Here is a 25,954-nt window from a genome sequence, read left to right as displayed (position 1 = left end):
TCCCAGTATGGGCGCATCATGGGAGATGTAGTTCTGGGAACGATGTGGTAGGCGCTGATACGCTCGTTCCCTGACACAATGAGGGGTGGTTTATTAGTTTATACCTTCGGGAGTTCTCAGCTCCAGTTGATTGACTTTTGAAGAGTTTTTTTAATAGATGATGTGTAGTTCATTTTCTACATCCCTTTTGGGAATTAGTTCTGGCCCCTGGAGACTTCATGACTGTATTTTGAACCTCTGAAGACTCTTCATATTTAGTTTTTGTCTCTCAAAGCTTTGTTGTTAGTTGCTTTACCACTAGGCAGACGCTTTGGGGATATTAATTCTTTATTATGTTACAAAACATTCCTCAGATTTATTTTGGGTAAGGTGATTTGCATCCGGATACTAATTTGTTTCCCAATGTACTTTCCAAGTTTCACTGAGCCCCAGATCGTATTCTACCTTTATTCTTTCCCTCTCCTTCTTCAAAGAAGGACATTTTCCTTCAGAATTTAGACGTTCTCTGTGCTTTCTCTATTTACCTATCTAGAAATGATTTTTTCTCATCCAGTGAACTCATTGTTTGTGACGTTTGACCAAACTGCCAAACGCAGGTATCTTTCAAAAGCTTCCCTTAGTCGGTGGTTCCATTTGGGTGTGATTAGCTCTCGCGGGGAGAGATGAGGGTCATTTCACTAGAAGCGTTGATGCCTCCCGGGCAGCATTTAAGGTGTTTCCCTTAAGAGACAATCGTAGTACTGCTATGTGGGCCTCTTCCAACACTTTCATTTTACATTTTAGAATCTTGAATGATTTCTTCAAACTCTTTTAGTTTACCTGTTTTAGGTGCCATACCATAAGACTTTACACACCTTTTCTGACATAATGCATCAGTGTATTAGTATATAGGTGTCACAATATATTTGTTAACAGTGGTTGAATGGCTAAGGGCCATATGTATCAAGCAAATTCGCATTCGCAAACGCCGAAATTCGCAGAATTTCGGTGTTTGCGAATGCGAATTGCTAAATGGAACGTATCAAAGAAAAGCTGGTGCAAAACAAGGAATCGCAAAATTTGCGATTCCTTATTTTGCCATTGCATTTAAGGAATCGCAAATTTTGCAATTCATTAAATGCAATGTATGAAGCCATGTAAAAATCGCTATTTCAGAATCGCAAAACTGGATGACGATACATATGGCCCTAAGTTATATCATCATGATGTAAAGCCTGGAATGAGGAAGGTTGAGGAGGAGTTAATGCTTGGATTGCTTACTGATTATCAGTATTCAATTCAATTTCCAATCTTTATTTCGGCCATTTGGCCATAAAAGAAAACAGTACACATATACAATCACAATAAGTCGAAACATTAAAACATTGGAAGTGCATATGTTAAAAATACTATAAAAACTGTGCATCTAAAATTTTAAGGGGGACCCAACACCTTTAAAATACGGTTGCGCGTGTGCCAAACATTGGTAAGAAATTTTGATATTGCGAGGACAGTTGGGCCAGAGAGATCAGATTTTAAAATCCTATACATTGGAGCATATTCCCTGCCGCCCATATTCCTAATCAATGGGAGAAGCCAGTATTTCCGCGCTGCCCTGTAGGCTGGACAGAAGAAGGCCACATGTAAATCGGTTTCCTCCATAGCATCACAGGCCGGGCACTGCTTCGTAGTGGGGGGCGATGACCAAGTACTTGTAAAGGACCGAAAGGGCAGTGAGCCGTATCTCCATTGGAGAAACAGCTTTCTAGCAAGTGCAGGAAAGATAGGATCCAATACCCTCTCAAACCTATAAAGGTCCTTGCTTTGCAAAAACACAGAGGATAGAGACCCTTCTGCCTGGGTAACTCAGGCCCTAGCCAATTTGTGTTCGTGGTATACATTGGTCAGGGACCTTTTAGAGATGTTCAGTGCGGCATTCGCAGGGTCAGTCCATAAGTCAGGGAGCCCTAGTTCCATGCAGGTGGATTGGATGTTTTTGACCCAAGGGATACGGAGCGCTTTTGGGTGGTTCAATAATTCTGCCAGTTCCGCCCTGTATGCTACAAGATCATTACTGCTCCACAACCTACGCCAGAAGGCTATGGGTCTCAGGCTTATTTCATCAGATAATGGTCGTAGACCGAGGTCAAGCCTCAAGGGGAGGAGCGGGGTACTGGGGGGAAGCGCGGTTATCTGTCTTATAAACTTATTTTCTGTTAGTGACAGGCTACGGCAAGGTGTGTGTCCCCACAGTTCCGCCCCATACATGATCGCTCCCCTGGCCTGGGCCTTGTATATCTGGATTAGGGCCCCCAACGGGCGATATGAGGAGCCAGTCATCATCCGGGCGATACCCCCAGTAGTTTGTGTAAGTTTGAGGTTCGCCCTACTCTGGTGGGATCCCCAAGACATGGTTTCGTTAAGAGAACACCTAGGTATTCAAAGGTGGCAACCCTCTCGAGCCGTACTACTCCCAGTTGCGGATTCGGCCGCAATTTTTGGCTCGGATTTAAAACCATGAATTTAGTTTTGGCCGCATTGATTTCTAGCCCCCTGTCAGTACAGAAGGCTACAAATGAATTATCAGTATTACTTTGAGTTATAATCTTCCTCGCCCCAGTCCTGAATTTCCCTCTTACATCTCCTATTTGTTTTGACTAATTATTCGTTCCTTTGTTTATTTTTAAGCTTGGTAAGAGAGTGAGGGAATGTTAGTTGGGTTTCATTTTATGAAACATATGAGAATGTGGAGATATGGGACCTTGGAGGAAGAAGGAAAAGAAAGAAGGTAGAAATTAATGGGAAGGTCTTGTTGGTTTGGAAAGGCACAGCTCATGATGTATGTACTGTGAAAAGTACCACTCCGATTAATGAAGATTACTGGTAAGTATTCTTAGAAACTTTGTAAGGGCTTCATTACAGCCCTCTGAGTTGGGAAGAAGTGAATGCCATGTTGGTCACACTCAGCAGAGATGCAGGTGCCTTGGATAAGTTGGTGTTCATACTTGGGATCCCCTGAAGAACACGACCCTTAATACTGGATTTAGTTTGGTCTTTTAACCACCAGATAATCTTGCTCAACTTCAGTTTACACCCATATATTGAGCCCCTGATGTTGTTATATATTTTCTCTGAGATTATGTCTCTCTCTATGGCCAGTGGATTTCCACATTCAGACACCTATCAGTGAATATGGCTTGTCCTGTAGCTTTCTCGGTTTCAAATCATGATCTGGAAGCAGCATCTGTTTCCTCAGTCTCCAATAACATTTTGTAACTGTTTGGCCCTGTTTCGCTGTATGCACAAGCTTCAAAAGAAAACTCATAGGGCAGCTGTGGAGAAATCTCAGTAGCCAAACCCAACAAGAGATGAAAGAAAAACCAAGGTTTTGCCAAGGTCTCTGCATTGTCCTTAATTATTCTTTACCTCCTATCTTTCTTAATGCTTTCGCTTTCCAGGGAACAGCAAATTCTGTCATACCTACGTTGATATACCACCCCAGCCATTTTAATGTAACGTTCTATATGTTTATTAGAGTTAGCCCGCTCTATTATGTGCTGTAACCTTTTTAGCACCATTTCATACTTTTACATGAATGTCATTATATCCGAAATGCACAGACAGCAGTTGAATTACCATGTAACATGCACGCTATTGTTTGGAGAAGGTGTGATATAGTAATACTCGTATGTTGTTTCCTTACAGTAACGTTTCCTAGAACTTTTGAACACTTGCTTAGCATGAAACTGTATTTTTGAGAGAAACAAGACTGTACTTTATGTGATAATAAACAATATCGTCTCCGCTCTATTACTAGGGTCCTCGCGGGCCAAGAGGACACCCTGGACCACCCGTAAGTTGCATCAACGTGTTTTTTGTGTAAATCCTGCTTGCCTCAGGCTGTAAAATGGATCATGATTTTCAGAATATACATTTTCATGGGACAGATTGATGTGCTCAAGCTATTTGCGCACAAGTACTGCGTGAAATAATAAACAGTAGGGAGAGGATACCCTTGGAAAAATGCTAAATATGTAACTAAGGAGCAAAGCGTTAACTCTTTCTGTTTCATGCCACCCAGAAGCAGATTCAGATAAAACCAGTGTATTCCCTACCAGTCATGTCAACCTTTAAATATATGTAATGAAAATTGTGGGGGCATTGCTGTTCTAAAAATAAAGCTGTGGCATTTCTCTTGTGACTTTCTGAAACGTCTCTCTCTGGTTTTTATTTTCGAAGAGGGGGTCTCTGCTGCGTTTCAGAAGAGAATTCTCCTCTGGATTCCAAGCCATACCATAATCCCCCTCGAGTTCCTGTTTTTTTTTTAGGTGGGAGGGGGCGTATATTGCACTTTTCCTGCTTACCCTGCCCACCCTCTCTCATTTTGTATGGAAGCACGTTTTCCTTCTTCCCACCCCTTGTGTGCCATAGCATGGTGGAAGAGTCACTAGTGTGTACTTCTTTTATTAAGGCACTTCACTTCTTCGTCCCTCAGCTGCCTCAATATCTCCTGTAGTGTTCACAATTAACTCTGATTGTAGGGTGTCTTTCATTAGAGGCCCGATGTAGCATCAAACATTGTTTTCATGTTGCCCAGCACCTCCCTGGCATGCCAATCAGTTGGCAGCCATGTTGTTCCTTGGCAATTGTGACTGAGACGCAGATTTACTAAGATTTTTCACTGTGTTTGTCTCACAAAAGTGAAAAAATTGGCTCAGAATCTTCTTTTCCGATGGAAATAATGTGAAAGTGAAGCTAAGCCGCTTATAGAACTGCTTTGCATTACTTAGCGCTAAGGGGGCGCACCATGGGTGGGGCATGGGAGTTCCCATGCAAAAAAAAGAAGGTTTCTGATGCTAAACCCAATTTACAAATAAAAGGAGACCGGGTTTAGCATCAGAAAATAGCGCAATGAAAGAGAAATTATTTTTTACTGCTTTATTTTCCGATGTTGCATGTGTGCTGCACACACATAAAGTAGGAAAATGTTTAAAATTAGCCTAAGCATAGTATTTTGTACTGGAAGGGTATCCTTCAGTACAAAACCTATGGTAGACTCACGGAGGCGCCCTTGCACTGTGGCACAAAGGTGTCTCTGTGGCACACGGCAGCTGAGTTCAGTGCCGACACTAGGGAAAGGGGAGGAGAGGGCCATATTTTTGTAAATATGGTGCTCTCCTGCTCTCCTTGTCACACAGCACAGCATTTGCGCCGGCTGCACTGCGCTGCCTGAGATACTGGTAAATCTGACCCTGAGAGTCCCCGCACATTAAAACAACTAAACACACAAGCTTCTAACAAGCATGCAAACAAGGCAGACAGCCCTTAGAACTGCTGCTCTTAAAAGCACTATCCATGCTGAGTCCTTCTAGTCAAAACCACAGAACACACTGCACCACGTTTAGCAATCATCCAGCACACATCATATCATCACATAGTTAAATATGCCACGCACAGAACTCTGACTGCTGGGCAACAGGCATCCCACCCAGTGAAATATTGTAAGAAAGCCTTCAGGGCCACACCTATTCAAACTAAAATCTTGCACTAAACCCCACCAGCCATTCAATATGGCCACTGATGGATTTCCTGCAGTTTATTGATAATAATAATAACTTGTTTTTTATGTTGTGCAGCAAACCGCTGTTCAGCTTTATCTGGCTGTTCTGCAAATATCAAGTGGTACTACCATTCATGGTACTCACTTTACCCACCTTCCTAAGATGAAAGGCTGAGTCTACCTTACTGGGATTCACACTCATAGCTCAAGAATACCGCATTTGCTCAACTCAGTGAGTCATTTTGGTCAAACACATGCAAGCTCCATTTCTATTCCCAAGAATGGGACTCGAAAAGTGGAGAGCATGCGAGAACATGCATCGAGCTGGCAGGTCCAACGCATTGACATGAATTGCAGTGAGTTGCAAATCCATCCCCTTTCCACTTTCAAGAATGGAAATAGCAAAGGGGGTCTTATAAGAGACAACCCCACTGAAACATCATTTGTCTTCACAGGTGACAGTCACAAAATAAACACTGTATCTTACATGAGAAGATAAAATAAAAGGTGTGGCGTATATGGGGGATTGAGAATAGAAGGGAATGACTGGTGCGGGGAGCTCTCCCACCAAAACAATATAAAAATAAAAATCCTAAGCCACAAAACAACATCATAAATTTTGAATCATTTTGGATTTCATCTTGATGGCTTTGTCAAATATTAATTTGGGATTGACACAACTGTCACACTCACATAGGCCCATTCTAAAATCCCTACAAACAGATCCTCCCGCCGAACACTCTAGGCCAGTTGTGTAGCTCCATCATGCAGTAAAACACAAGTTGACCTCAGTATAAACATAGGCAATTTCTAATCGACTATTTCTGTCTTGTAGGGACCACCTGGAATGCCTGGGCGAAGCGTAAGTTACATATTTACTTTTAATGACAAAGTTTGTGCAGATTTATTGAAAGTTGTTTGCATCTGCTGTTCTATTGTCCTAGGCGGAGATCTCAAGTTGCCTTGTGTAAAATGTCAGTAGTCTATCCTGCCCCGCAGAAATGGTGCAGGATGTAGAGCAATCCAGACACAAAAATCTTGGTCTGATGGCACTCTCCCAGTATACTGATAGAAAGTAGCTTTTTCACGTTCTGTATAATTTAATTCGGCACCATCACCAGGAGGCACTCTAAGACTACAGTCTGACCTTCCCTTGCAAAAGCGCCACCTACGATGCTAAATCTTTTTCATTTTATTCAGCCTCGTACATGTAGTATTGATTTTGCAACAGACTAGGCAAGTCTAGAAGCACTGGGCTGAAAACCTAAAATCAAGACTGCCGTAAGTATTCAACCTTGCATGAAACAACTTGAGATCTTTGCTAAGAATGGTGTGCGTATAACGTCACTGCATATGGTGAGGTGGTTTTAAAATGATGATGCTTCATTATAAACACAACTTTACAAACACACTTGTAATCTGAATAGAGAGACAATAGAGAGCATGAGCTTTGAGACAATGCAGTATATGTGGCTGTAAACCAGGATTTACAATATCTTTGACTTTTTAAAATAAATATTAAAGAGTCAAAATATGTGATTATTTGTAACTCAGCAAACGAAATGTGAGGAAACGAGCAGGAACTTGAGAGACATGGAAAGTGAAGGCTGCCATCAGTCTGGCAATGTTTTTTCAAGTGCCTTATTGATATAGGTATTTATTTATTTGTTTGTTTATTTATTTTGTTTATTTATCTATTTTGTTTATTTATTTATTTATTTATTTATTTATTTAGATGGGGGGGTTTGTGAAGCCCTGTACGCCTCTGACGGGCAGCTTCAGATCTGATTCAGGCAATGGCTATAATAATTCAGATAAAACAATTGAATTCCAACAGAGAAACAACAAATATACAGATTCACGAGTGCCAATCATTTTTGGCAAACTCTGAGATATCACTGATATCCACTGACTATAATGGGGTTTACTATTACAAACCTCAGTCATATCACCCACTCAAGGAGGTTGGTGAACCTCCTCCTTGCTTTCTGGAATAACGAAATGTCCAAGCAAGGGTCTATGATCAAAACCACAGATTCAATGGACATGGTGACGAGTATGCAGGCTGTGTTGTGCACCGTAAAGTCCTGTTCCATAGAACGCACCAGAACTTAAAGACCAATTGAGAGGATTCTTACACATTTTAACACGAGCAGCACATTTTGTGACGGCCTGGTCGAAATATAAATCACGCTGGTGTAATTTGTGGGATTTTAGGAATCCCCATGTCCGCTTGTTACACTTATATATTCCCGAAATGATGCCACTTAGCATAATGATACTACATCTGTGGTAAAAATATAGGGCAAACATAGTAAAAATTCACAACAAATGCATGGGAACATCAGAACACAAGTGGCTGTTGTTCGCTGTACTATTTTTTTTGCACTATTTTATAGCACGCTATGTATTTTCACGTCAAAAAACGACACAAGGACGCGTTTTGAGCTAAAACATAGCACAAAATGATGTTTTGCATTATGCGTAATTTCACATATTTTTTCCAAAATGTCACGTAATTACACAAAAGCAAATTGAGAAAATTTTACACACCCCTAATTTTTTGCAACTGAAAGCCAGCTCTTTAACTTCATTATTTGCAAAAATTGCGATTCTTGGCTCCTGTCAGAGAAGGTACTTAATTAGTCCAAATGTTAGATTTAAATTCTTTATGTTCTCATTCCTAGGTGATTTATCCTTGCACAAGTGCAGATGTTAATAATTAGGGGTCATTTGTATATAGTGGAAGAATTCAGATATGTACTCCAGTATGATTACTCTTAACTTTGAAGTCGATTTCTGACATTTTAGAATTTTCCAAAAATATTTGGAGAACTCCAAGAAACCTATGCAACTCAGATTTGAGTGCTTAAGTGGAAATCAGATTTGTAGCCAGGGGCTATTCACAAGAGCTTTTTGGGGTATGCAAAGTAGTACTCCTGTAGTACTGTTTTATATACTCTTACATGCCATTCTGAATACACCACAAAAGATTTGAAATGGAAATAAAATGGGAATAATCAGAGAATATTCACATACAGTGTGTGCAAATAGAAAGTACTGTGCCCTCTTTACACTTTTACTAATAGGGAATTTGACGTTTTGGGTCAGATTCACAAAGTCATGTAACAGTATGTGAAACAGTACACAGTAGTACTGTTTCACATACTCATAAGTGTTTTTGTGGATATGCCCACAGGTGTGCAATTCTGCATTTGTAAATACCTCAAACCTACATTTGCACTTTTCATTTTTTCTCCACTGGGGTAAAAATATCTTTGCCATTCATCCCTATACAATATGGGTGTGTCCTGTCCATCCCTGCCCTGGAACCACGCATACTGTTGCCCCTGGCAGAAATGTAAGTGTGTGTGATTCCAAAATGTTCACAAACTGAAAATGTACAAGTTTGTGTGTGTTCACCAACTTCTACAACGAGGCCTACCTAGGAGATTCCCTAAAACCTAGTTCCGCTAGAAAATTTGTGAATGTAAAATTCCACAATGCCTGTGGAATTTCCACAATCAGTAACCATCCAACATACTGATTCTGTGATTGCAAATTTCACAGCTCGTTTCACTGAGTGAAGCTGTACAGCTCTAGAATTCATGCGGAGCAGCAGTGTTTAAAATTGGATGTCTGTGCAGTCGCAAGTACAGAAATGGCCCTTATGAAAAAAACTGAAATCAAAGCGAAGGTATCAAGTCTCTTTATTGGCGTAAGAAAGGATTTCAGAAGAGGCACAGCAGTGCAGATGTCCGTGCCATTTGTCAATTCCAGATCCCCTTGCCTTTATTAATAACCATTCAATCACTGGCACCTCTTTGTCACAGCAGTGCTTAGTTAGAGCACGTGGGGCTCAGTAGCATTCATTTTGGGAGACCAGGACCTATTTTTGATCATCAGACTTTGATACACAGCAAGAAAGAGATACGCAGAAAAGCGAGCTTAAAGAACAGTTCCTGACCGTCAAATGGATGAATGGATGAAATGACAAATGGAGAGAGCAGGGTTTAAAAAACACGTGCAAAAGGTGGAAACAAGAGACCAAAAGGGTGGCTTTGTGGAAAAAAGAGGCATGAGGTGTGATCGAGGGCAGGCACCCTTGGTGTTCGTCAACCCTTGCATTCGGCTGTACTGCAGGTGGGCTCCAAAAAAATATTTCGGGCCCCTGCTCTTTCTGTATCTCTTTCTGCAACAAGCACCGATTGCCAGCAGTAAAAGTATAACGTTTTGACCCGCTTCCATGTTCGCAAAGTTCCTTCCAGATGTTGGAAGTCTATAAGAACCTCGAGCACACTAAGAGAACACTTTATTGGTCACACTGGCACCATTAAATGCAAGCAATTTATTACACTGCCGATTTCTGAACTGTATATAATGGCAAATTGCCTAATATTGTGCACTTTTGTGGCCATGTTAAGTTAGTCCAGGATGGAAGGCCCTGCTGCTTTTACACATAATTAATATTACTTAAAGCCTCTAACCTCAGTTATGCTATTTCACGTGCCCCTTCTCTTACTTGCTATGCCAGAGTGGGTGGCACGTGGCTTTGAACATTGGCTTGATTGTAAACTGCTGCAGATTGAGGTTAAACTCCCGGTTATCCCTTCAGTTATTTACTATCTGGCACATTACTCCCAACAAAAGAGCAATTCACGAGCCCGCCTTAACGGCCATAATTTCGCAGCGGCGCGTGAGGAATTTACAACCTTCTTTCCAGACTGCGTGTGTTGATCTTCTTACTGAACTGAACTGGTTTTTCTTCCTCAGAAACAATTGGACGTCAATGCTGCTATTCAGGCCTTGATCGACTCGAACGCCGCTCTGCAGATGGAGGTAAGATCCCGACGACCAGTCTGTCTACCTTGTTTATGCTGGCGCGCGCAGCGTTGACACCCCTTGAACTGCGCGTGCCAACTTTAGTACGCTGCATCTGCTGGTCACACTAGACATATGTTTAAACAGCCTATCGTATAATCGTTCATTTCACACACCTTGGCATTGAAAAGGGGGTATTGCACGGTACAGTACACGGTCCTGGTGATATTATATAACACAAGATCAAAGGTTTAATGGTTTCTAAATAGCTGCAGAAGGTGGAGGTTGCATGATTGATACATAATACTAGTACACTTGTACTTAATGGATTTAATTATTCATATGGCATTTTTGCTGGGCGGTGGTAAATGCTATTCAAAGATAGAAAGTCAGTAATTGACGAAGGTGTATTGATCACTGTCAATTAAGGACCAAATTTAAAGGAATGGTTTCATTCTGTGTATTACTGCGCTTCAACATGTTGTTAAATGGGGAGTAACATACGATTGTCATGTGGAGTGTGTCTTGTGTTTAAACGTACACCTTTAAACATTCAATTATATATATTTTAATGATGTTAGCAATGTTTTAACCACTGGTCATTTTTTGATAAGATAGGAATGTTAAATAAAAAAATAAAATGCAACTAATTTGAAAAAAACAAATCCTGCAATCCTAAAAAATAGTTTTCCTCTTCTTGTTTTTCGGCTTCTCTTTAACTGTCTCTACTGTTGCCTGACTGAATTGGCTTTGGAATGCTGCTGAAAAAATTAATTACTTAACTTAAATGTTAATCATACATTTTGTGGTATTGGTTATTTTTGTTGGCTTCTGTAGCTGGATCCAAACATTCTCTATTTATTGTCTTTCTCTTGCATGAAAATGGGCGTTTGTTCTATCTGCATGCTTGTCTGTTGTGAATGTCTTGGTCACTCCATTTCCAATTTCAACCCAACAGAGCTATCAGAACACTGAAGTCAATCTACTAGACCAGAGCGCAGAGATATTCAAGACGCTACACTACCTTGCCAGTTTAATGCACAGTATCAGGAACCCACTGGGCACTCGCGACAACCCAGCACGCATTTGTCGGGATTTGCTTAACTGTGAACGAAAAGTGTCAGATGGTAAGTGCTTCGTGCTGAATTTACATGTGTTTAACTTCTGTAGGGTTTCTAAATTAGAAATGTGTTTAAAGCCATACATTGCATGTCAGCATCACAGTCCTTTTTTAGTGTATAACCCACGCAGCACCTTCTATCAGAGTTATAGAAGATGGAAAGATCAGTGATATTGCATTCCTAGCATGGTAAGGCAACATAAAAAACAAAATAATTGAGAATTTGACCAGGATCACACCTCGAGTCAGTCACTTTCTACTGAGCCTTTTTGCGTTCTGACTGCTGCTGTCCGCTCCAGCCCGAGGATCTACAGAGTCTGGGGTCCTGCCTGCCCGCCTCCCGCCGCCTAACTCCCTGTAACATCCCGGAGTCGGGCCGCCGAGTGGAGCGTGGGCGGGGCATACAAACTACAAGCCCCAGCAGCCCTAGCGGCACACACTGTCAGCTTTGCGTGCCAGGAGGCGCTTAAATTCAGCATCACCCTGGTCGAGTGGGGGAATCTCACTTTCTACTGAGCCTTTTTGCGTTCTGCCTGCTGCTGTCCGCTCCAGCCCGAGGATCTACAGTGTCTGGGGTCCTGCCTGCCCGCCTCCCGCCGCCTAACTCCCTGTAACATCCCGGAGTCGGGCCGCCGAGTGGAGCGTGGGCGGGGCATACAAACTACAAGCCCCAGCAGCCCTAGCGGCACACACTGTCAGCTTTGCGCGCCGGGAGGCCCTTAAATTCAGCATCACCCCCGTCTCGCGGGACGCCGGGCAAAGCCCGGGCCAAGGGCGGGCCCGTTTTAGCCCGTTATAGACTGGTAAGACTGGACTGGGCCACGTCATTTGCGTTTTTATTTTTCAGATCGTTACTGTTGTCTGAAAGTTCGCTATTACATCGATTTGTTACTTTGTGACAGCATAGCTCTATTTATCATCACCTGTGTTTAGCCATGACCAGAGGGAGCAGAAGTAAAACTGCGCTGAGCGCTGCACAGATAACAGGCCCGATAGATCACTTTATCACTAGGACAAACGAGGTGATAGATCAGAGCATAATCTTGTTGGAGTGTAGGGTATCCCAAGAGCTGGCAATAGCGAGAAGGTCTTCTATGGGTCCTCTTGCTTCTGCGCTAACCCCGACTCAGTCAGGGCCGATCGCCCCCCTGTTGTTGCCATGTGAAACCATAGCAGAGATCCACACTGTCCCTAGCACTGTGGACCTCTCTGCCACTCAGCTGTCCCTTGATTCGCATCTAACTGATGACTTAGAAAAACACCTGATTTACATCAGTGCCAAACTCAAGTAGAACCCCCGGAAAGAAATGCTAAGGGGAGGAGGGAGGGCGCCATATCAAAACGGGTGAAGAAAAAAAAGATTAATTCCAACTCAAATAAATCTATATCTTCCCCGAATATCCACACACTGGGTTCAAACCAGCCCACCAAGTGTCCCCTAAATGTCAGCAACACTCCTCTAATTAATCTTTCAGAAATGACCGAGAACTTAAACATCATGGGGGCGGTGGGGGGTACATGCAAAGTGTGCGCATCTAACACCCAATTACTAAAGAGTGTAGGGGAGCTTCTTAAACGCCACCTACATCCAGTGGAACGAAGCCCAATGAATATTGAAAAACAACTAGCGAAGCTGATCATACCACCTTTCACTCAGAAAACATTAGGCCCAACTAATTTAGGGGGGGGAGGGGGACCCAAAGTCATCAGTACATCAGCCCAATCAGTTCAATCTGATTCTCGCGTAAAACCGACACAAGCTGTAAAAGTTGCAAATACGCAACCAGAGTGGAACACAACACAAGATACTACCCAGGCTCCCTCCGGAGCCGGGCAGGCAAAGCCTAATATAACACAAGACATTTCCCAGGCTACCCCTGGATCGTTAAAAGACCCAACTCAGACAGCCAAGTTGAAAGCCACACCACTCATACCACCTAAAGGGTTGGCCCCGCAGCCTTCGGGTGATGGAAAGAAGGGAGTGAGGTTCAGGCGTCCGATACATCTACCACCTGAAGCGACTCCATTCACCGTCATCCTTACTGGGGTTCCAGAGCTGCCTGAAAACACAGACGAACCTTCCTGGTCCCTTCGAAATAAGGTGCTGCAGTGGTTGAGCCTTAATAGACTTCTTCAGCCACCAAATTCCAGCAGAATCTCTTCGGTACGTAGAGTATCGTGGATTGGCGAAGTAAGAAAAAGCATACAGGGTGACTGCGTCATAATCAACTGTGACGATCCCGCCACGGTTGATTATATCTGCTCCTGGCCTACCCTGGCAAAAAAGGGGGGGATTGATGCCCACGCCTCTCCTTTTTTTATCCACCATCGAACATCTTTGAATATGGTGCCACCCCAAACTGGGAGGAAGGTCCGGATTGGACCTGGAACCAAGTGGGTCGCTGGAACAGGAATAGGAGTAGAGACTGGGAAGCTCGGTCTTGGTTTCCTAGAAGAGATCAGTTTAATTTGGAAGGTTGGAGGGGTATCTCAACAAGAAATAGATATGATTGCCTAGATATGGTCGACTGACCACTAGGGAATTCAATCGGGGTAAAACAGGATTATAGAATCTCTTCTGCTTCTCCAACCTCAGGGAGAGCATCCAACCTGTGCAACAAAAAACACTCTCCCTGTCATACTAGCTTAACCCTATCCAGTACCAATCATGTCCTTCCCCGGGCACAAGCATCATCCTCTTTATACCAATTAGCTATGGGCTCCACTTCTGTGGGGTCTGATGTTACAGACTCCAATGAGGAATATAATATAGCCTCCTCTGATGAAATAAATATAGGAAATCTAGACACGATACGGTCCAGTGTAGGTAATAGTGTGAGCCCACATCTGCGGGAAAAAGATCTAATACAAACTGTGAGGAGAGCCAGTGTGGCCTTAACATCATGGAACATTGCAGGTCTCTCTAAGAAATCGACGGACCAAACATTCCTATCCTTTGCCGATAATTTTGACATTATATGTCTTCAGGAGTGTTGGGATCAGGAGGAGTCCCATATAGAGGGTTTCAGCACCCATTTTACCCCGTCTCTTCAGGGTAATCGAGGCAGGGGCTCTGGAGGCCTCTGTACGTACGTCTCTAATCTGGCAAATCTGACAGTGAAGAGATTAGAGAATGCGGGTGTCAATAATAGGAAGTGTAATTCCTTGCAGGGTTTTTCTGTTAAAGGGAAAGGGCTGAGCATTCTTCTGATCAATTTATATAACAACATCATGAAAGAAGAAGCCAAAGTGCTCATAGATGATTTAACCCACATTTTAAACAGGGGAATGGGAGAGGCAGGTTGCATCCTTATAATGGGAGATTTTAACTGCCACTTATGCCCTTATAGTGGTTTAGACATTTGTGGCATAACAAATCTAAAAGGGGAACCTAGCACGCATTTCGAACACACCATTTTTGGCAATCTGTTAAACGAATTAATGCATGACTGGGACCTAGGCTACGCTAATGAACTTTGCGAGCCAACGGTTGATTTCCAACCGACTTTTCATGGTCGGGGGTCAGGTACCATTATAGATTTTATGTTGCTGTCTAACAGCAATCAGGGTTCTGTACAGGGCTTTAAAACAGAAGATTTAGTAATGAGTGACCACTTTCCAATTAGTACCAGTCTTGATACGGGCACCTATGATAGCCATGCATCAAAACTGTCTGAAACATTATATCGTCATTCAATTTCCCTGACCAGAAGAAATGGGTATGCTATCAAGTGGGCCAAGGTCGACCCTAAAATTTTTTTAAAGGAGGTAATTACGGAAGACCTTGAGCACTTCATGACGTGTTTGGAACAATATCCCAATCCCCACAAGATCAAAGCGGCTTATGACAAGATAGTAGCCACTATTAATGATAAATTGACGAGGAAGCGAAAAGATGGTGGAAGGGTTAGACCGAATGGCTGGTTCAATTCTGCCTGCACTAGAGCCCATAAAGCCCTCTTACAGGCAGTAAAGGCCCTGCCGAAAGATATCGAGGTAGTCAGAGCAGCCAGGTTGGACTATAAACAGGCACTTCAAAACAGGAAAAAAGAACTTAAAGATCATGCCTGGGAGGCGTTAATAAAGGCTAGCGCCCTTCGGGACAATATTTCCTTTTGGAGAGAAGTCAATGCCCCGTTCTTTGCAGAGAGAAAGACTGATTCTCTGGAGGTAGCTATAGCCGAGGACGTGTGGGTCAGTTACTTCACGGCATTATATAAAATTGACGAATTACCTGTGGTAAACTGCCCTGCGACATTATCACACATCGCCACTGCCCCGCAGTCTAAAGACTCTCACATCATAGATACCTTTCCGTTGAATATAGTCTTTTCTCCACTAGAGGTTGAGCAGGCTATTCGAGAGAGCGCTAACTCCAAAGCCCCAGGGCCAGATGGCATCCCTATTGGCTTATTTAAAGAAAATATGGACCTATGAGCCCCGCTCCTTACAAATGTTCTAAACTCTTATAGTCAAACAGGCTTTCCAGTAACATGGCAGGAAGCCATTGTAATTCCTATCTTTAAAAAAGGAGATAGACAGGATCCCAAATGCTATAGGCCAATCTCCCTGCTCGACTCCTTGATGAAAGTAGCAGGAAGAGTTTTACTTACTAAACTACAATCCTGGGCCAAAGCGGAAGGGGTTCTTTCGAAGTTCCAATATGGGTTCAAGTGTGGGCTGGGCACAGTTGAGCAGGGACTCAATCTGGCACGAATAACTAGTAAATATATGGTGGTTAAAAAAGGGAACCTATACATGACGTTTGTCGACTTAAGCTCGGCTTTCGACTGCTTAAGCCACAAAGTGTTATGGAATACCTTAACTAAGATGGGGATAGACCCATTTGTGTTGAATTTTATAAAGGAACTTTACAGAGGTGCAGGGGCAACGGTCCGCTATGGTAAAAATGGAGAACGCACCAAGAAGTTCCAATTGAAAAGGGCATTCGACAGGGCTGCATCCTCGCACCTTTCCTTTTTAATCTGTATATTAACGAAGTGGCAGACTTTTTGACTAATTTGGAAGTAGACTATCCCAAAATTAACGGCATGGCGGTACCAATACTACTTTATGCCGATGACGCTGTAATAATGTCACAAACTCAGGTGGGCCTCCAAAAGGCATTAACCGGCTTTTGAACTTTTATGGGCTCTAGAGGTTTGAAGATAAACGTGGGAAAAATCTTCACCATGTGTTGCACGTCAAAAAATAATTCCAAAATAGACTGCAAAACTTTCGTCAATCAGACAAAGATAGGCTTGACCAAAACTTTTTCCTATTTAGGTATTACTTTTAATAATAGAGGAACTTGGACCACAGCCATCGCTACACGCAATCTGGCTTTCTCCCGCGCCATTGGCGCAGTAAAACAATTTGCTAAGAGACTTGGCGGAAAACCCATAGACACTCTGCTAAGGATTTACCCAGCTAAATGTGTCTCTACTGCGACCTATGGGGCTGGCATTTGGGGGACGGCCGACTGTACACAAATCCAACTAGCGGAAAACGCCTTTTTTAGGTACTTGTTAGCTGTCCCAAGATCAATCTCTACAACTATGTGCCATAAGGAACTAGATCGGGTACATATCACAGACCTAATTAAGATAAGACCAATCATGTTGTGGCATAAGATATGGTCCTCCAAGGACACAGCCTTTAGCAGGGATGTGATTCGAGACTGTATGAATCAATCAGCGGCTAGGAAGTTTACCTGGCTCCATTATGTCAAAAAATTCTTGAACTCTATTGGCCATCCAGAACTTTATGTAACTCCCAGCTCATGTGCATCAATTTCGAAAAAAGCTTTAAAGGAAATCTGCCTTGAGCTGTTAGAAGATAGGCGGTGGTATCTGGACGGAAATAAGTCTACGATCATCTCTCATCGCCGCATTCTACATGGCCCAGGTTTACACCCATACCTGGCCCCGGCACTTCCCAGTTACCCTAGAATGCTACTAACAAGGATGAGGACAGGCTGTTTTTACAGGCTGATATCCTTTCCCGCCCCAAATGACTGGTCTGCTACGCTAATAAATTGTCCTTGTGATGACTCATCCACTCAGTCAAATATCCACTGCATCTTTTTCTGCAAATACTATGATTGGGGCAGAAAGAGGCATCTGTTGCCCCTCCTAAAGATGTGGGGTTTGAGACAATGTAAACCAGCCTTGATCAGACTATATATGCTACAAGACGAACTTACTATGGTCGCAGCTGTTAAATTTCTGAAATATGTAGTAAGATGTAGATGTTCGATGGCATAATGATTGTATGATTGTACTGTATATCAATATACTTAATAGTATACATTAACCATCCTTGATTCCCCCAGTGCTTTTAACGAATGATTAAGTTCCCTTTTTTATGAAAAATAATTAATTAAATTGTACTATTGTATTTTGTGGATGGTATGTTTTTTAAACTCTTTTTTATGTGCTTTTATGGTCTTTTAACAAATACTGAATAAAGCTATCTTTGACTTGACTTGACTACTAAAGTTCATTCACAGTCAAATACATTTTTGCAGCTTAACAAAGCTGCCTATGTGCTATGAAATAGGTTCAAAACATGCTGGAATGCTCACTGTGTTGATTAGTAAGCTTGCATTTGTTTTGTTCTTGGCCAAAGTGATGAGAGCTAGAGTTCCAAAGAAATGGAGAGTGCCCTTTTGCTTAATTTGTATAGGTGGTTGCAGGTTCTGAGTACAGGCACTAATCTTTGAGGATTATGGCTTATTTATCAGTAGGCTATGACCCAGAGCAAATTAAAGAAAAGCAGAAAACAAACACGGGAAGGATTTAAAATAGGAAAACAGTGACAAAGGAAACAAGGAGAGATAAATAATATTTGGAAAAGTCAATAGGTTGTTCAAAATGCCTGTGTTTACTGTAGCACTGGTAAGTGGTTACAGTAAACTGCACAAAAAACTCAAAAATACCTCCTGATTTCCCTGATACATAATGGAAATACTCAAAGGTGGGATTCCAGAACTGAACAGGGATTGTCTAGGTTTCTCCCATAAAGCACTGCTAACAGGAGCCTTTATAAAGAGACATTGAACTAATGACCAGGTTTTCACATCTATCAATACACAATTCCCATTTGCGCCATGCGAATATGAGGTTACTCCACAGCCATTGTCACAAGTCAAAATCAATAGAGTGACAGCCAGCTAAACTGGAGCAAGATTTGTCTTTTTTGAAGGCACACGTTTATCTGCACTGCTCATCAAGATTTCTACTTGTGGCAGTGTACTTTTCTGAAATATGCTTTTAAAACTAGCCATTAACAAAGAAATCTTATGATGGATGACCCTCCTTTACAGCTTGTCAACACCACCAAAGTAGTAGTAATGCACTATTTGAATGCAAAGTCCTTGTGCATTTAAGCACATTGAAGTGGTGACGTTGTGCTACACTTCATTCTATTGTGCGCTTGATGGTCGGGAGCAGTGTTAATCCCTTTATGGATTTTGGTGCTCCTTGCTGAACCTGTGTCTCACGTAAGCATTCTAAATGATCATTTCAATTGACCAACTAGAACCCCTTTGGTCCTACAAAAATGAGGGATAAGATGGAGAAGTCTTAAACCTTAAAGGTGTATTTTCAGATTTTGTCATATAGGAATAGATTGAAATAGCCGAAATCAATAAATCAGGATGCAAAGCTCAGTCTGAGTACAGAATCAATCAAAGAAGTAAGTAAAGTTCAGGTCAGCAATATATCAAGTATAAACGGGAGAGCAATCCGACATTGATTTGCATTCAAGGGTCAGTGGGGAAAAGCCTCATAACGCATCTAAAAAGTGCACAATTTTATAGGGTTCCAAACAATAGATTTCATAGCTTCACTACAGTTTGACATGTTTCCCTCAAATTAGACCAATCAGAATTAAACAGAGTGAAACAGTTGCAAGAAATTACATTGGGAAACTCGCAGAATTCTACAACACTGAGCTTCTCATGAGCACCACCTGTCCTAGGATAATAGTATTACATCATGTGTGATTCTTGCAAGGCAGGCAGATGCAACCTTGAACAGGAGCAATTGTATTAAAGAAAATCTTTCATATTCTGATGATTTTTTGCCAGTAAAAAGTACATTTGAACAGTACTCTACTAAGACATGCAAATACAATGTATCCACGTGATACACGTCACTTAGCAGTAGCACAATCAAAATGGAGTCTGAGGACTAAAATATCTATGTTAGCCAGAGTTTGAGTTTCATTATTACAGTGCATTGATTTTTAAGAAGAAAAAAACTTTATCAACAGAACAGTAAAGGAAAAACACAATAATTTTAAGTTCAAATAAAAGTTTATTGAGCAATAAAAGGTGTCAATACAATAAACATAAGTGGTACAGAAAAGAAGCAAAATAAGCTAGAAAAACATTGCATAAGTAACAAAAAAAAGTGCACTGGTTATGGAAATAGGATGAGGTTATACACTAGGAAAAAAAAGGAAACAGTAGTAAAATCTGTTATACAGGAAAATATTTAGGAACTATAAGGTCAATCAAGGAGGTTTGGGGACTTCTTGCTGAATAGGTGATAAATGAGATGAATTTTTAGCAGAGGCATCAAGATACAGTGTTATAGGGAGCCATAAATTGGTGCGTTTCATTGCCATGTGAGGAGGAAAAACAAAGGCAGTATCCAACCTATGATTATGACAAACATTATACCACCATGCTTTAATCGATATATTCGTAAAATCCTTCCAATTAGCAGTAATTTTTTTGGAATTGCAACCGCTATCAATAAGTCAATGATTCGTACATCAAAAGTAACATGGTCCCAACAAGGGGAAAGACTACCTAGAAAAATGTGGATAAAAGAAAAAGGAATTTGAGTGTGGAAAATGTCATTAATTTCGGCCCATATTCACTTCCAGAAGTCATGAACGATTGTGCAGGAGAAAAGCATGTGAAATAAAGTAGCAGTGGGTGTAGAGCATGACCAACAGAAGTCAGGGACAGAGGAAAATCTCTTATGAAGCAAATGTGGTGTAAAAAGGAGTCTGTTATGAATGAAAAATAGTGTTTGTGTTAAAGTGGCAGATCTGGAGGATTTGCAAATCTTGACCCATATCCTATCCCACAGTGAAATATGCCAAGAAGTAGCAAAGTCACATTCCCATTGCTCCTCTATTTTAGACTTTGAACGAGGCAAAGGTGTAGAGCGAAGAAATGCGTAGATGAGAGAAGCTTTGGAATGAACAGCCAAAAAAGAGTGAAGTTGTGAGGTGGGGTTAGGAGATGAAGAGAGATTATGAGAATACGAGATTTGGGTGTAAGAAGACATGACCGCTTCCTTAAGTATAAGATAATTACGAGCAAAGGAAGCAGGTAAATCAAAAGAGTGGCGTAACATGTAAAAAGATAAAAAGGAGGATTGAGAGAAAAGTTGAGAAACCCAAATTAAACCCTTCTGCCTCCAAGATTTCCAATAAAAAGGTTTGTTGTTGATAAGGATATTGTTATTGTGGCAAATGGTAGTGGATAAAAAATCAGCAACAGAGGAAGGAGGGGTCAGGGAGGAGGCCAAGAGTAGCTTGACTGTGAACTGATGTATGGGGATGGATGGTAACTGTGGTTTGCGAGAAAAAGATAGAAATTCAGCAAAAGTAAAGGGAGAAAGAGAGAGGCGTTCTACAGTAACCCATAAAGGACAAGGTTCATCAGGGTCTCGCAGCCAAAAGGATGCCTGGCGTAAAAGGAAAGCCTTGTGATAGGTCGGAAAATCAGGAAAATTGACACCTCCCTCAGATTTAGGACGTGTCAATCTGAGAAGAGACATACTGGGGTTTTTACCTGAACAGAGAAAAGAGGACAGAATAACGTTGATCTTCCTAAAGAACTTTGTGGGAATAGAGACAGGAATATTAGAAATGGTGTACAAAACAATGGGAGATAACATCATTTTAATAGTATCAAGGCGTCCCCACCAAGAAAGATAGAGTGGGTGCCATTTGGTGGTGAGATCGGTCAATTTCTGGATACATTTGTTGAGACAAAGTGAGACCGTATCTGTGATGGAGGGAGTGACGTGTAAACCTAAATATTTGGTATGAGAGGAGCTCCAGGTGAAATTAGAGTCAACAAAATCAGGCTTGAAGGTATATTTCGTAAGGGGTAAAATTTCGCATTTGTCATTGTTCAACTTATACCCAGAAATCTGCGAATACTCACGAACTTCAGAAAGGAAGGCAGGAATAGAGACAGTGGGGTTGGAGACAAAGATCAAAATGTCATCAGCGTAAGCAGCAAGCTTAATGTGAGATTGTGATGTCTGAAAGCCGTGTATGTCAGGGTTTTGTCTGAGTTTGGAGAGGAAGGGCTCCAAAGCTAAATTAAAGAGAAAAGGGGATAAAGGGCAACCTTGTCGAACGCCTCTACCTAAATCAAAAAAGGAGGAAACCAGACCATTTGCACAAACCGCTGCTCTAGGATTAGAATAGAGAAAGGAAATTAAGGATACAAATTTGGGGCCGAAACCAAACCATTTGAGGGCAGAGAAAAGATAGGTCCATTCCACCCTATCAAACGCCTTCTCTGCATCCAGGGCAATAGCCGCTAGGGAATCTTGAAAGCGTGGGGACTTAGACAAAACATTAAAAAGAAGTCTGGTATTATCAGTAATAAAACGCCCCTTAACAAAACCAGATTGCTCGGGTCCAAGTAATTCAGGTAAAAAGGGGTCTAACCGAGCTGCAAGAGATTTGGCATAAATCTTATAATCAATGTTAACAAGGGAAATTGGTCTATAGTTTTTGCAGTATCGAGAGTCTTTGCCTTCCTTAGGAATGATACAAATATGAGCATCAGCAAAGGTACCTGAAGAGCCACCCAGGGTATTAAAGGAATCAATAAGAGAGTGTAATTTGGGTATTAGCAATTTGGAGAAATGAAGATAAAACTCAACAGTAAAGCCATCAGGCCCTGGAGCTTTATCTTTTTTGAGAGAATTGAGAGCGGAGAGTAATTCCTGCTGGGAGACGTCCAATTCCAAAGAGGTTAAGTCAATGGGAAAATGGTCTGGTTGAAGAATGGTAGAGAAAAAAATAAGAGAGAGATTGAGGGGTAGGATGAGTTTCAGAGGAATAAAGGGTTGAGTAGAAGCGAGAGAATTCATCGAGGATATCGGTGTCTTTATGTCGAGGGACATCATTATCATCAAGTACAGATTCAATATTTAATTTGTTATGTTTGAATTTTAAATAATTGGCTAGAATTTTCCCTGCTTTGTTTTTCCCACCATAAAATTTGGAACTAGATTTCAATAAGTAGAGAGAAGCATTCTCTGTAGATTTCTTGTTAAATTTCAACTTGGCCTCAATAAGCGTTGTCAAGCTTTCCTTTGAGTGAGAGGTATAGTAGGAGTGCTCCAGACTCTTGATTTTGTGGAGAAGGTCACTAGTGTATTTACGTGCAACCTTCCGTTTCGTAGCCTCATAACGGATGATGAAATCCCTAGCAGTGGCCTTGAAAGCATCCCAAACAGTGTGGTAGGAATAGAAGGGGTATCATTGAAAGTAAAATATTCATTAAAAAATTCGGTAAAAGAGATGGTAAATTTGGGATCTAAAAGTAAGGAATTATTGAAACTCCATCTCTTTGGTACAGTAACTTTGGGTAGAATATCAATATAGACAGGAGCATGGTCAGATAGTAGAATAGGACCAATTTCTGCATGAGTAAGGGACTGTGCAAGATGGTGGGATACAAAAATATAATCAATGCGCGATTGGGAATGATGGGAGGGAGAGTAAAAAGTAAACTCTTTGGTCGTAGGGTTGCATAAACGCCAAGCATCAATAAGTTTATGCTGTGAGATAGCGTGAGTAAAAAGTTTGTGAGGCTTGTTTGGAATGAAGGAGGTTTTGGAGTTTCGGTCTAAAAATGGGTCAAGAGGCTGATTACAGTCCCCCGCCAGAATGAAATGATCATCAACGAGACCGGCGATGCGAGTAGCCATCTCGTGCCAAAAAGTTGGATGACCGCCCGTGGGGGCATAGATCTTAAAAAGGGAGAGTGGAACACCCCTCAAGGAAAGCTTGACAAATGACCATCTACCTTCAGGGTCTGATTCAGTATCTAAAATGGAGTAAGTAAGAGACTTACGAATAAGAATAGCGACACCATTCCGCTTACCATCTCCAGGAGCAAAATATACCTCTCCCACCCAACCTCTTTTAAACTTAACAGATTCCGCTTCAGATAAATGAGTTTCTTGTAAAAAGGCGAAATCCACATTCAATTTAGCATGGTGAGAAAGGATTCGTTGTCTCTGAATGGGAGAGTTAAGACCTTTAACGTTCCATGAAACAATACGTACTGACATTAAAAAGAAAGGAAAAAAGGAAAGCAACTGCAATAAGAGCGAACCTCAAAACCAGGAAAGATACATGAAGATGAAAAAAGGAGAAGCAAAGGAGATGATGAAATAAAAAATAGATGTACAGAGAGAAATTGAAAATGAAAGAGAAAAAGTGACACCTTGAGAAAGAGAACAAAAAGAAAGGGTGATAGGGAAGAGGAGATAAGGACAGAAACGGAAGCGAAAATATCAATAAGGGAAGGAAACGTACTTACAGGTAGGGGAGGTGAGGGATCACAAGCAAGAAAGGGAACCAGACGTATGAGGAGGGGGGGGGTAGCGCCAACTGGAGGAGACAAGACGGTCAGGGCTTGCGAACCGCCCGGCTGGGGAGACATGGAACATAATGTATCATTTGTGGAAACTAGAGGAAAGCGTTAGGGGAAAAGACAAAAAAAATCAGAAAAACTACGCGAAGGTCATACCAATAAAGGCAGCAGATAAAGGGGAGAATAAACAATGAACATTATGAACAACAGGATCAACATGAAAAAAGGAAAGAAAAACACAATGCATGGGAAACTATGGAAAAACTGGTAAACCTATGCATAAACCTATGCATATAGCACAAGACTGCAAAAAAGAGAAGAACAACATTAGTCATAAGAGTCAAGGAGGGAATGCAGAAGAGGGACCAGAAATATCCATGTTAGCTGCTTGACAGGAATTCAGGAAGCCCCGGAGTGGCACGGGATCTTCGTAGGTTGTCGTCTTGTTGTTATATGTGACCCTAAAAAGACAGGGATGGAAAAGTCCATATCGAGCACCAATGGATCGAAGTTCAGGTCCCATGTCCAGAAAGGCTTTGCGACGATTGGCCGTGGCTCTAGCATAATCCTGCGCGAAAAACAAGGAGGATCCAGACCACGTAAGACATGTAGAGGCTCTTGCTGCTGAAAGGACCTTTAAAAGGTCAGTATATTGTAAGAAATACATGATGACGTCTCTGGGCTTCACCGAGGTAGAAGTAGATGAAGGAGCTCGACCAAGCCTGTGAGCTCTTTGTATATTAAGCACAGTGTCCTCCGGAAGATGAAGAAGTTTAGGAGGAAAGGACTTGAAGAAAGTAATAGGATCATTCCCCTCACAACCTTCCACAAGGCCGTAGATGCGCAAATTATTGCGTCGATTTCTGTTTTCAAGGTCCTCAACCTGCTTTTAAAGAGAGGAGATCTGGGAATGCATATGCGCAGTCTTAGCAGAGGATTCCTGAAGAGAAGAAACACTGTGTTCTACCGATGCGACTCGTGCTTCCATTTGAGTCCAGTTGTCAGTTAGAACCTGTAACTTAGCATTAGTCTCTTCCATAAAAGGGCGGAGTGCCCTTATCTCTTCCAACAACAAGTCAATAGATGCAGATGGAGCGGAAGCAGATGGTGAGGGGGGGCCCTTTTTCAGTCGCTTAACTGTAATCTTCCCATTGGGCTGAGGAAGGGGTTCCATGGCCGGCTTTGACGTAAGAACAGGAGGTTCTTGGGAAGCTTCCAACTGGGCCAATGCTGAAAAAACCGTCGAGTTTTTGATAAAAGTGCGCTTTGAGGTTTTGCCAGCGCAACTTGTTGTAAGTTTGCCCATCGGTTATCATTCTTCACCAGAAGCACGACCAGGCGGTGTACAATAGGAAAGAAAAAGACCCCTTATCTTCCAGAATGAATAGTCTGCATTGGAAGAAGAATTAAATATCACAGCAATGAAGGGTTAAAACCACGCCTCATATGCAGAGCAAAAATAGCAAGATCAACATTCAGAAGCAGGGGCTGCTGAGGCTGAAAAAAGTAAAAAGCCGCCCGCAACAAGGTGTAAGCTTCTGACAGGTAAGATCTGGAAACCGCATATGACATATTGTGCTGTGAATAGGCATAAATAAATGAGCTGTCATTGAAGAGAGTAACTAATAAAAACTATTTAGCAGAGCCGCAATCCAACTGTAATGCTTATAAGAAGCAAAGGAGGCAATTAGGTGAAGCAACGCAGGCATACTTGGACTGAAGGAGCCAGGAGGTATTGAAGTGACAAAATGGCCGCTTGCGTGGAAAAGGAAAAAAAATGCTTCTTGAAAACAGAAGTAGAAGGTTGTGTGAAGCAAGAAAA

The 25,954-nt window shown here is 41.8% G+C and overlaps 1 protein-coding gene across 1 annotated transcript in view; it reads left to right on the top strand.

Moving 5' to 3' along the window:
- The window catches only part of COL24A1 (collagen type XXIV alpha 1 chain), an 897,023-nt gene that overhangs the window by 850,586 nt on the left and 20,483 nt on the right, over positions 1-25,954 (top strand). Inside the window, exons 54-57 of the mRNA XM_086954096.1 lie at positions 3,797-3,832; positions 6,375-6,401; positions 10,313-10,378; positions 11,319-11,487. Coding sequence (XP_086810222.1) covers positions 3,797-3,832; positions 6,375-6,401; positions 10,313-10,378; positions 11,319-11,487 — 298 coding nt within the window. The remainder of the gene's footprint in view (positions 1-3,796; positions 3,833-6,374; positions 6,402-10,312; positions 10,379-11,318; positions 11,488-25,954) is intronic.

The sequence above is a fragment of the Lissotriton vulgaris genome, chromosome 1_1 (genome assembly GCF_964263255.1).
Source record: "Lissotriton vulgaris chromosome 1_1, aLisVul1.2, whole genome shotgun sequence".
NCBI classification, from domain to species: Eukaryota; Metazoa; Chordata; class Amphibia; order Caudata; family Salamandridae; genus Lissotriton; species Lissotriton vulgaris.
This window is presented reverse-complemented; position numbering and strand designations above follow the sequence as displayed.